The 13117-nt window shown below is 38.6% G+C and overlaps 1 protein-coding gene across 1 annotated transcript; it reads left to right on the top strand.

Annotated features, from left to right (window-relative positions):
* Window positions 1-3960: 3960 nt before the first annotated feature.
* On the top strand, window positions 3961-4923 carry LOC116747186 (olfactory receptor 1019-like). The gene has a single exon (XM_032618975.1). The coding sequence runs from the start codon at window positions 3961-3963 to the stop codon at window positions 4921-4923; it is 963 nt and encodes a 320-aa protein (XP_032474866.1).
* The last annotated feature ends 8194 nt before the right edge of the window (window positions 4924-13117 follow it).

Genomic DNA, 13117 nt, shown 5'->3' with positions numbered 1-13117 from the left:
ACCAAAGGAGACTGAAGCTGCTTTTGCTTTCCAAATGAGATACTGTATGTTCATATGTGTGAGCACATCCACACGTGTGCATGTATTGGGGAGTGGGAATGGAGTGTATGCAGGGGATATTATTAATTTACTATTGATTTTGTATTCCCAGGTCCTAACACAATGAAAAGCATATGACAGATATTTAATAAACATTTATTGAATAGAAAAAATAAAACAAATGCATAGAACCAAATCCAGTCTGATAAAAAATGAAACAGTATGGTACAAGGCAGCTGGCTGCCACATATATCTCAGATACAAGTGTATGTTATTAGAACACTGAGTGGCACTTAGAGACTTTACTGACCACATAAAAACTAATTAAATAATTCCTTAATGTTTAAAGTAATTTATAGTTTATAATCAGAGTAAAAGGTTGAGTAAACAAGGTAATATGACAGATCATAAAATGAGAAATATATTCTTACTACCATCTTCTGTATTGGTCATTTATCCTTAATTCCTAGAATTCATATGTTTGGGGAAACAACTGGTATTTTAATTATGGGTAAGACTTTTTAATATGACTAAGAATGTATTTTAGGTAAAAAGTTTATAACATGATATATCTCATAGTCAAGTTGATTCTTCTAACTCTTCCCAAAACATCTCAGTGGTGACTACAGGTCCCCCAACTCTCAGTATGAGTCAGTGAAAACACCCAATTGGAGATGGCTCTGCTTACTGCTTCAGCCATCTTGGACATCACAGCTGCTCAGTCCTTGAGCTTACTTTCCTCAGCATCTCAGGAGACCAGTCACAAAGACAGAAACTTTGCTATATTAATGATTCTGCCAATTACACAGAAAAGGCCAAGCCTGGAGGGGGAAGTGGGGAGGGAAGTATAACTTGGAGCTTAGTTGTGGGCACACAAACTTATCTGCACTTGCCAAGGGAACATCTGGAGAAAAGCCCAACCACTGATGCTGAGCTGAAGCATTTTCAATGAGTACAGAAACAGAAAAGTGGCTGGTGGATATTTGTGACTTCTAGAGACATTCAAAGAATAAAGGTGGGTGATAAAGGACAGGGGTGCTTGCAGATTAAACTTTGAATGTCCCACATATTCAGTCATTCTTAGTCAACTTTCTTCCACCTGGAGACGGCAGCTCTGGGTAGAATCTAGGAGACCTCAGTTCTATTCCTGACAATGTCACTAAGCATCTGGGTGTACTCTGGACTCTGTATGGCTAGCTTCTCGCCATTCAGATTCTAGCTCCTAATATCAACTCCTCAGGCAGGTTTTACCTTCCACTCTACCTAATGTTGCCTTTCCAAACTCTGAGTTCTCTCTATTCCGTTAGCTTGTTTGGTTTTCTTTATAATTTTATTATTCAAATATTAGTTATGTATTTGGTTGTTTGTTGGTTGGTTGGCCATCTCTTCCTTTAGATTGTAAAGTCCATGAATACCCGTCATGCCTATCACATTGCCTGGAACACACCAAGCATCCAATGAATATTAGTTGAGTGAATGAATGCATGCATGTCCAAGAACAAAGTACATAACTTTTTGTGGCTTCAATTCATCATCTATAAAATTAAGAGAAACCATCTTGATTATTTCCAAGATTAGCATGATAACAGAGAAAGGATAGATTTGTAAATCCCTTAGGAAAAACTAACAATCTTTAATTGTATGACTCTATATTTAGAAAAGACAACATGGATACAACAATAGCATTAGAATATTGCAGAACCATATTTGAATGTAGATTCTGCCACTTAACAGCTATGAGATCTTGAGCAAGGCACTGAAATTCTCCAAGCCTCAGTTGCCTGGTTTGTAAGGTGGAAATGCTAATAATAGTAGTTACTTGCTAAGGTGGTTAAGAAGATTAAGTAAAATAATTTATGTCAATCACCCAGCATAATGTGTGGCACTTACTAGGTACTTTATTAATGGTATTTATTAATATATTCAGGATAATATTTAAAATTTTAACAACCAGTACTATGTACTGTGGAAATTTCAGTTCCCAAAGAAGGCCATAAAGGTGACTTTAGCGGAACACCAGCCAAAAGCAGGCAGCCACAACTTCGGAGGGGCAGAAGGGCAACAAGCATCAACTTACAGGTTGCTGGAGGATAGTCTAATTTTTCTCTTCCAGGGTCTCCCTTGTAGCCTGCAAGAACAGGGAGGCCAGTGTTGTGAAAGTCAAGGTGTGCTGGCAGGTGTCAGTGAAACACCCAGGGAGGAGGAGGCTCAAAAGCAGCAATTTAGCAATCGTCATAGAACTTTTTAAAAGTTGACATGGCTATCCCAGTGCATGCTTTCTGAATATTTGCCCTGACTATATTTATCTTTACAAAGCATTTTCCTGGCGACTCTCCTTGGATCTTTGCAGTAATCTTGTGAGTACAGAAGAGCGAGTGTTATTATGCCCATTTTACAGGTGAAGATACTATGACCCAGAAAGGACTTACCAAATTCTATAGAGCAAAAAATAGTATGGAATCAGAACTCAAACTCAGATATTCTGACTCTAAATCCAATGATATAAATTCTCTGTGCAATGCTATAATTTGTCCTTCACTGTCTCAGCTCTTAACAGGAAAAACAATATTAAAATAAAGTACGGTTAGGCATTGTCAATCTTCCTGACTAAGAGAAAGGATAGAAATGGCCCTAAGCAGAATTCAACACTGTGATTTCTAAGCTGTTCCCTGTGTTCTGATAGGGATATGGATTCCATGTTTCTGAAAGTAGAGCGGTCAGAGGCTGTTACCTACTCCAAGTGGAAGGAATACTGTAGACCGGACACCTGGGTTCGAGTTCTGGCACTTCCATCAAATCCCGGGACAACTTTGGGCAAATTACTCCCTTTTTGATGTCCTGATTTCTGGATTTCTCCCTCTTGAAAACAGTATTAGATTAGAGTAGTAGTTCTCACCCTTTTTACTGCCTCAACACACTGGAGAATCACAACACAATGAGTAGTAACAGGAGCTAAGTTAGGGAAGGATTCTTAAGGAGGCAAATGGAAGAATCTAAAAGGGGCCTCTTTGATTGTGGTTTGAACAGACAAACTAGGAGATTCCCAATCATTATAAAAGCTACCACATGCCTAGTGTCCACCAGACACTGTGCTAAGTGCTTTACATGAATTATTTCATCTTCACAGTAAATTAATGAAGTAGGAAAATTTTGCTACTGTCATATTAAAGGTGAGGAAACTGAAGCTCAGATAGGTTAACTAGCTTGTCGAAGGTCACACAACTAGTAAGCCATAGTATTGGATTCTAACCCCCCTATAATTGATCCTGGAGCTTGCCCTCTTACCTCTATATTTTATTGTTTTATATTATATTCCCCCTCCACTCATCCCCTGCTGTCCCTCAAACACACAACTGATAATGAAAAAACTAGTAAGTTTGTAGAGTCCCTCCCATGTCTAAGATTTGTGTGCTTGACTTTATATTCAGGTTAAACTTTAGCTGAGGACAGGTTCGGTGCTGGGAAGAAGTATGTAGAAGGAGGAAGAAAATTAGATTCACTGAGTACCTGCTTTCTTCCCATGCCTTGCTAGATATTTTACATACACCTACCATCATCTTTAGTCCTTACAACCAGTCTTACAAGATTGGTATTTTATCCCTGTTTACAAAGAAGACTCGGAGAGGTTAAGACACTCCCCCAAGGTCACAGAGAAAATAAGTGGCAAAATTTGAGATTAAGAACCATTCTTCTGACTTCAAATTCCATTCTCATACCTTTAAACCTTGTATACAATAGGCTGGAGGGTAGCAAGAAATAAGTGAGCCAGGATCAAGTATTTGTCACAGTTGACACACACAACTGTGTGTGTCATGCCCTAGGTAGCCAGGACCAGATCCTACAGGTCTCTGTTTAAGGACTTGAGCTGTACACGTCTCCTTATTGTCATGCATATCCCTCCCGCAGACCTGCAGTGGCCCAATGGGAGCAGGTGATGCCAGTGAGTTGAGCGAATTCTTCCTTGTGGGCTTCACCAATGAGCTTCAGCTTCAGCCCATCCTCCTTGCCCTCTTCTTCCTCATCTATGCAGTCACAGTAGTTGGAAACCTGGGCCTCCTTGTTCTCATTGTGGTGAGCTCCCGACTCCACACTCCCATGTATTTCTTCTTCAGCAACCTGTCCTTTATTGATTTATGTTATTCTTCCATTACCGTCCCCAAAATGTTGATGGGGTTTTTCTCTGGTTGCCAAACCATCTCCTTCTCTGGTTGTGTGGTCCAGACAAGCTGCTTTGTGATCTTTGCTGTCACTGAGTTCTTCCTCTTGGCCTCCATGGCCTATGACCACTATGTGGCCATCTGCAGCCCTCTGCTCTACCATATCATCATATTTCCAAGGTTCTATTTGCAGCTAGTGGCTGCCAGCTATGCAGTGGGCCTAATGAACACAGTGCTTCTCACTAGCACAACCTTTCATCTGGCCTTCTGTAAGTCCCATGTCATCACTCATTACTTCTGTGATATTCCTTCCCTTTTAAAACTCTCCTGCTCTGACACACAGGTTCTTCGGCTTCTCCTGTTTGTCTGTGGTGTTTTTAATGTGTCTGTGTCCCTTACAGTAGTCCTGGTCTCCTACACATGTGTCTTCATGGCTATCATCAGAATCCCCTCAGCCCAGGGCAAATACAAGACATTCTCCACTTGTGCATCCCACCTGACTGATGTCAGTTTGTACTACGGAACCACGGTATTCATTTACTTGTGCCCAACCTCTGAGTACTTACTAGACAGGGAAAGGCTGTTCTCTGTATTTTACACAGTGGTCATCCCCATGCTCAACCCCATGATCTACAGTCTGAAGAACAAAGATGTGAAGGAAACATTTGGGAATGTTCTCAGGAAGACCTCACAATTCTTCCCCCTCCCCATATCCAGATTTCCATGATGTTCAATGCAATAAAGGAAGGACAGAGAAGGGAAGAAGAGGTAGGTGATGTGTTTTTGGCCACCAACCATGTCTCAAGCATTATTCTAGGCATTTAAAATAGATTAGACCTTGAATCCTCTCCACAACTCTGGAAGTCAAATATTATTATTTTAATTTTACAGATGAAGAAACTGAGGCCCTGAGTGATTTGGAGATTTGTCCAAGGTCATATAGCTTGAATGCAGTGGAAACTAGATTTCAATTCAGGACTGACTGACTCTGAAACTCCCTTTCTACTACATTACACTGTTTCTGCATAAGGCAAGATGCTGCCCTCTCTATTAACCTTCAGGGCCCAAGGTTTCCGAATTTTTTCACTTTCTGGTAAATCTGATCTCTCAAATTTATATTAGCTTCTGTCCCCTAAGACCCACTCCCTTTCCCATAGCCAATTATTTATCTGTGGCTTTGTATGATGCCTCATATTGTCATTAAATTAATGAACACATTGTTTACAGAGCCCTATACCAGATGCAGGAGTGGAGAGGGATGACAAGGAAGAAATCTATGGTCACTAACTTTTGGCATCTTTCAATTAATTTATGGAAGACAGAAGATCCCACCCAAAAGGCAACTGAACTATGACTTTTCATTTAAATTGACATTTATTGAGTCCTTTCTATGTGATAAATGCCAAATTACTTACCTCATAATCCTCCTAAGAACTCTGTGATATAGGTACTATTGTTGCTCCCATTTTACAGATGAGAATACTATAGCTAAAAAGCATTAAGTAACTCACTCAAGGTAACACAGCTAATTAATGGTTAATACAGGAGTTGAATCCAGGTCTCTTTGTCCAAAGAGCTTATTTCCTTTCCATTCTGTTATATCACTTCCTGGATTACTGGGGTGCCTATCAATAAGCACCAAGGGATATAAGCTGTGAGGCTGGGACTCAAGGCAAAGGAAGCAGAATGGATTGGGTTCATAAGAGAGCTTTTAGGAAGAGGTGGGTGGTTTGAATAAAATCTATGAAGAGTGAGGAGTGGTAAGAATGGATGAGTAGTGAAAGGAATGAGGGGATCTTGGAATCAAAGGCTGAGATAATAGGATCTAGATGCATAAAAGGCTGGTTTGGCTGGAACAGGGTAGAAGGCAAATTTAGAAGCAAAGGTTATTGACAAAATGGGGTGATGTTTGGGTAGGGCTGATATACCTTCTTTGTAGGTCTTGCTAACATCTAAACAATTCCTTACTACCATACGTGAGGAAGTTCTAAATAGAGCTCTGATTTCCCTAAATTGACCCAAGATGGCTTTGAGTAGGTGAATACTTACAGTTGTGGTAAGAATCATATTTTATTGAGGCCAAGACCTCCATAAAACTTTACTCTAGCTTTACTCTGTTCTCTGTCTACAGTCCACACTACTCAGATTGGCCAGACAACAAACAAATGTTAGACCTTGGGCTTCCCTGGTGGCGAAGTGGTTGAGAGTCCGCCTGCCAATGCAGGGGACATGGGTTCATGCCCCGGTCCGGGAAGATCCCACATGCCGCGGAGCGGCTGGGCCCGTGAGCCATGGCTGCTGAGCCTGCATGTCCAGAGCCTGTGTTCCGCAATGGGAGAGGCCACAATAGTGAGAGGCCCGCGTACCGCAAAAAAAAAAAAAAAAAGTGAGGCCTTGATTGCAAGAAGCTATCAGGGAATTACTTCCTGACTCAAAGCTTGTCGTCAAGTTAGGTTTGGGCAAGGTCTAAACAAGTGCGACCTAGTGTAGTCGCTTCAAGTCTAAAGGCAGCCAGACCTAGAAGAGGAACTTGTTTTCTGACACCTTCCTTATTGGGAATTCCTCTGCCCTAGAGCAGACTTTTCTCTATTTTATCATTTGCCTGGACTATTGCAGTAGCCTCCTAACTGGTCTCACTGCCTCCAGGCTTGCCCTGACCAATTTATCCTCCGCACTGCTGCCTTATGATTATTCTAAGCAGAAGTCTGACTACATCCACTGTTCTATTTTAAACTCTTCAATGGCTTTTCATTGTCCTCGGAATAAAGTTCAGAATAAAGTCCAAATCCTTTAACTTACAGATCCTCCACAATCAGAATCTTACCTCTCAAACTTTATCTTTCACAACCCCTCTTCCCTTCCCCATACTTCATATCCTCCCCTTTGCACTTACTATTTTCTTCATTCAAAACACCCTCACTTTTCAGCAAAGATACTCCCCATATTTTTAATCAAGACCTTCCTCCTGAGCTGACCAAAAGTGTTCACCCCTTCCTTGGAACTTTAGAACCAATGATTACAGCATGCAATTATCCTATACTACCTTATTCTATTCCACTTTTCTTATACCCATATCTTGCTTCCTCTACTAGATTGTATGCCTTGTAGGGGAAGACCGAGGTGTCTCATACCTATCTAACCACCTCAGTGCCTGGAGCCAAGTTGGCATTAATGAAATGTTGTTCATGGGAAGAATAAAAACTTTTCACTGGGCTTTGCCATAGGCATTTGTGTCTACTTCTTTTTTTTTTTTCGGTACGCGGGCCTCTCACTGCTGTGGCTTTTCCCGCCACAGACTACAGGCTCTGGACGTGCAGGCCCAGCGGCCATGGCCCACGGGCCCAGCCGCTTCGCAGCATGTGGGACGCTCCCAGACCAGGGCACGAACCCGCGTCCCCTGCATCGGCAAGCGGACTCTCAACCACTGTGCCACCAGGAAAGCCCATTTGTGTCTACTTCTGAACCCTCTGAAAAACTAGAGGGGTATTATTAATTCACCCCTCCTTTCCTTTTTCAATAGTCTACCTCCCCTCCAGTATTTACTTCCCATTTGACCTTTTCTTATGCCTCTGCCCGCGCCCCTCACCCCAGCATTATAACTCAGCATTTGCAAATACATTGCTTTCTATTGATTTGATGTGTGTGTGTTGTATTACATCTAGATTACAGTTCTATGGGAAAATTGATGACATCTGTATTTGACTTTCCCAGTAATAGTGGGCTGTGCAAAGCAAGTGCCCATTGGGTGAACAAATATGTGCCTGTAGCTGAAGAGGGTTTATGGAGCTCAAAGCAGGGCAGAGTTAACTAGATATGAGTTTAAGAAGGGAATAGGGAGCTAGCATTTATTGTGAGCCTAGCAAATGCCAGACACTATGATAAATCCACATATTATCTCATTTAATCCTCACAACAAACTGATTTAAATTTTTTAAATTAAGACTTTATTTTTTAGAGAAGTTTTAGGTACACAGAAAAATTCAAAGAAAAGTACAGAAAGTTTTCATATATCCTCTGCCCCTACATATACATAGCCTCCCCCATTATTAACATTCCCCACCAGAGTGGTACATTTGTTTCAATTGAGGAACCTACATTGACACATCATAATCACCCAAAGTTCATAGTTTATATCAGGGTTCATCTTGGTGTTGTATATTCCATGGGTTCAACAACGTGATTTTATCCTGACTTTATTAGGAGTATCAGAGGATTTGTGGCTTGCTCAGTTACACATACACAGACAGTATGGGATAGAGTCAGAATTTTGAACTCAAGTCTGTCTGATTTTAGAGCCTTCATGTTAAACTACTTTTCCAACCTTTATTAGAGTGATCATTTAACTTTTTAAAAATCCTAGGTTTGTGCTATATACATGTGGCATCAAGGTACTGAGAGATGAACACTGGAGACTGTGTCAGTAACAACACATTTTCTTTAGATTGAGCCCTTGCTTAACACATCTGAGGCACAGAGGGAAGAAAGAAATAAAGATAAGGAAGAACGGGAGGAAAGAAAGAAGGAAGGAAGGGAGGGAGGGAGGGAAGGAAGAAGGGAGTAAAGAAGGAAAGAAAATGTCCTGCCATCCCATTCATTTAGAAAGTGTAAGGGTGGGAGTGGAGGGTCACCACACCCTCTGGTCTGCTCTTAGGGCTTTCTCCTAAAACCAGACCCAGGTAGGAGAAGGAGAGATTTCCCAAAAATCACTTCAGCCTCTTGCTCAGATACCTGAGAAAACACCAATTCTCATAGGAAGACTGCCAAAACTTCTTTAGAAACATATTTTAAGAAAGGGACCCTTGGGAGTGTCTAGAATCTTTAAAGACTTTACCAGTAGCCATGTGTTCCTTCAAGAACTTCATGAGGTTCCAATGCGCAGGAGCCCTGCTTAGCTGAAGGAAGGATACTGAGGTCTGGTCCCTACATTGCTCTATAATTGCTCACTCCACCCTGAGACCATTGTCCCTTTGGTGACTTGAAGAAAGTTCCCAAGAGATGCACATTCTAGAAGCAACTGCTTTTCCTTGTGAATGAGGTGACTTCTAATTGTCACTGGCCTTGCCTAGATAATACGACTTGATCAACATGATTTAGTATTCCTTGTTTAGGCTTCATTCTGAACAGTGTGCCTCACCCTCCAAAACCAAGTCCTCTTGAGAACTTATTGAGAGGGCAGGGCTTGGATTTACTAATATCAGTATTATGTAAAATAGTAATAACAACCAAGCAAGAGCACCTCTGGATGATTGAGTGCCTACAATCCCAGAACTTATTGTTTTACACACAATTTCTCATTGCATTTTACAGACAGAGAAACTGGGGCTCTGAGGGATGAAATAATTGGACAGAACAAGAGAAAAATTGACAGATCCTTATTACTAGAAGGGAAATTTTAACACACCATTCTCAGAAACTGATAAAGCAGATATGGAAGAATATATGATATTAAACAGCACAATTATGAAGTTTGAGTTAATACACAAACACACATACATATCAAGTCCTGGGCCCCCAAAATATAGGATTCACATTATTTTCAGTCACATTTGAAAGATTTACAAAACTGTAACACAAGTCAAGTATCAAAGCAAGTCTCAAATTCTAAATAAGCAATATCATATTAATAACATTCTCATAAAAATGCAATAAAATAGAAGTTAATAAAAAATACCCCCAAACCCCCATAAATTTAGACAAAAATCCTTCTGAATGGAATAAAGAAAAATTTTAATTAAAATTACACACAATTATTATTGAATGGCGTATATCAAATTGTAGAGTGTAACTGATGTGATACAAGAAAATGTGATGTATGCAATATGAAACAAAATAGCTGAATGTTAATATGTTAAGCATTCAACTCAAAAAGTTAGAGAAGAATTGTGAAGTGAACCAGAAGAAAGAAAAAGAAAAGAAATAAATATCAAAACAGAAATTAATGAAATAGGAAACAAAAATAAAAATGCTTAATAAATCCAAAACCTAATTTGTTAAAAGCTTAATAAAATAGACAGTATTCTGATAAGATTGAAAAAGTAAAAAAGAATCAAGACCTGAATAATGAATATGAGCAATGATAATAGGACTATTACTAAACATTTTAGATTTTTAAAGTAATGAGTATGTTATGAAATATTTTATGCCAATAAATATAAAAACGTTGATGAGATGAGAAATTCTGTAGAAAAATCCGAATTAACAAAATTTTATTCAAGAATAAGTTGAAAACATGAATAGGCCATTAGACACTGAAGAAGTTCAATCAGTAGCCAACCTCTCTGCCAACAAAGGCACCAATCCCACATTCTTTCACAGGTAAGGTTCATCAAACTATCACAGAACAGGAAGTCTCTACATTATATAAAATATTCCAGAGAACAGAAAAAACAGGAAAATCTACCCAATCCATTTTATGAGGTTAGTAAAATCTTGAAACCAAAACCAGACAAGCTTGTTTAAAAGACCAAAAATTATATGCCAATCTCACTTTTGATAAAAATCTCAAAAGTCCTAATTAAAATATTCATTAATTGAACTCAACAAATGTATAAAAATAATACTATACAATCAAATGGGCTTGTTTTCAGGCATTAAGTTATAGTCTAACCTTAGAAAATCCATTACTACAAGACATTACTTAAGCTGATTAAAGAGAAAATAATATGTATTCATCTCAATAGATTTAAAAAATTAAATGAAATTCAACCACTCTTCTCTATGGAAAAAAAGACCCCTTGAAACAAATCAAAATAGAAGGAAAAGTTTAATCTGACAGTGATAGCTACCAAAAACCTACAATAAACATTATGATTAATGTAGAAGCTTTAGAAACATTTTCATCAGAGCCATGAACAAGATAAGGATAACTGCATTCCAAATTGCTATTTAACGTTGCATTGGAGAGATCACTGTCAATTCAATAAGACAAAGAATAGAAATAGATTAAAGCACTGGAATGGAAGAAAGTATCATTATTCATAGACTACCTGATTAGTTACATAGAAAACCAAAGAGAATTTTCAGACAAATTATTTTAACTATTAAGGGAATTCATAAATATTGTTGCAAAGAAGATATTTTTAGAAACTCAATACTAATCTTATACAGTAGCAAAAACAAGTAGAAAATAGAATTTTTTAATAGTTACCATTCACTGGCTAAAATGAAGAAAACTGATAACATCAAGTGTTGTTAAGGATGTGGGACAATTCTAAGAACTTTACATATATTGTTGGTGGAAATGCAAAAATGGTATAGCCATTTTATAATGCAGATCGGCAATTTTTATGAAGTTAGACATACACGTATTATATGACCCAGCAACCTCACCCTAGGAATTTATCCAAGAGAAAAGAGAACACGTCCACACAAAGACTTGTCATGTGAATGTTTATAATAGCTTTATTCATTATAGCCAAAAGATGGACACAACCATGAGCTGGTGAATGGATATACTGTGGTACATCCATACAATACAATACTACTCAGCAATAAAAAGGAAACTACTGATATAAACAAAAACATGGGTGAATCTGAAAAACATTACCCTGGGTAAAAGAATTCAGGCATAAAGGCCTATATACAATATATAATAATTCCACTTATATAAAATTCTAGAAAAAGACAAACTATTGTGAAAAGAAATATATCTCCAGTAGCCAGGGACCCAGTGTGAGTGGAGCAGATTCATTTCAAGGGGCATGAGGAAACTTTTTTGAGTGAAGGAAATGTTCCACATCTTGATTGTAGTCACCATTGCACAACTGTATACATTTGCCAAAACTCATCACATAATTGGTGAATTTTATTGTTTGTAAATTATACCTCAATAAAACTAGTTAAGTCGTAAGGTAATTCTATTTTTAGTATTTTAAGGAACCTCCATACTGTTCTCCATAGTGGCTATATCAATTTACATTCCTACCAACAGTGCAAGAGTGTTCCCTTTTCTCCACACCCTCTCCAGCATTTATTGTTTCTAGATTTTTTGATGATGGCCATTCTGACCGGTGTGAGATGATATCTCCTTGTAATTTTGATTTGCATTTCTCTAATGATGTTGAGCATTTTTTCATGTGTTTGTTGGCAGTCTGTATGTCTTCTTGGAGAAATGTCTATTTAGGTCTTCTGCCCATTTTTGGATTGGGTTGTTTGCTTTTTTCTTATTGAGCTGCATGAGCTGCTTGTAAATTTTGGAGGTTAATCCTTTGTCAGTTGCTTCATTTGCAACTATTTTCTCCCACTCTGAGGGTTGTCTTTTGGTCTTGTCTATGGTTTCCTTTGCTGTGCAAAAGCTTTGAAGTTTCATTAGGTCCCATTTGTTTATTTTTGTTTTTATTTCCATTTCTCTAGGAGGTGGGTCAAAAAGGATCTTGCTGTGATTTATGTCATACAGTGTTCTGCCTTTGTTTTTCTCTAAGAGTTTTATAGTGTCTGGTCTTACATTTAGGTCTTTAATCCATTTTGAGTTTATTTTTGTGTATGGTGTTAGGGAGTGTTCTAATTTCATACTATTATATGTACCTGTCCAGTTATCCCAGCACCACTTACTGAAGAGGCTGTCTTTTCTCTACTGTATATTCTTGCTGCCTTTATCAAAGATAAGATGACCATATGTGCATGGGTTTATCTCTGGGCTTTCTATCCTGTTCCATTGATCTATCTTTCTGTTTTTGTGCCAGTACCATACTGTCTTGATTACTGTAGCTTTGTAGTACAGTCTGAAGTCAGGGAGCCTGATTCCTCAAGCTCTGTTTTTCATTTTCAAGATTGCTTTGGCTATTCGGGGTCTTTTGTGTTTCCATACAAATTGTGAAATTTTTTGTTCTAGTTCTGTAAAAAATGCCAGTGGTAGTTTGATAGGGATTGCACTGAATATGTAGATTGCTTTGGGTAGTAGAGTCATTTTCACAATGTTGATT

The sequence above is a fragment of the Phocoena sinus genome, chromosome X (genome assembly GCF_008692025.1).
Source record: "Phocoena sinus isolate mPhoSin1 chromosome X, mPhoSin1.pri, whole genome shotgun sequence".
Lineage (NCBI taxonomy): Eukaryota > Metazoa > Chordata > Mammalia > Artiodactyla > Phocoenidae > Phocoena > Phocoena sinus.
Note: the sequence above shows the minus strand (reverse complement) of the source record. Positions and strands in the feature narration are given on the sequence as shown.

Excerpts from the sequence above, each read along its gene's own strand:
- LOC116747186 (XM_032618975.1), top strand. The coding sequence starts at position 3,961 with ATGGGAGCAGGTGATGCCAGTGAGTTGAGCGAATTCTTCCTTGTGGGC.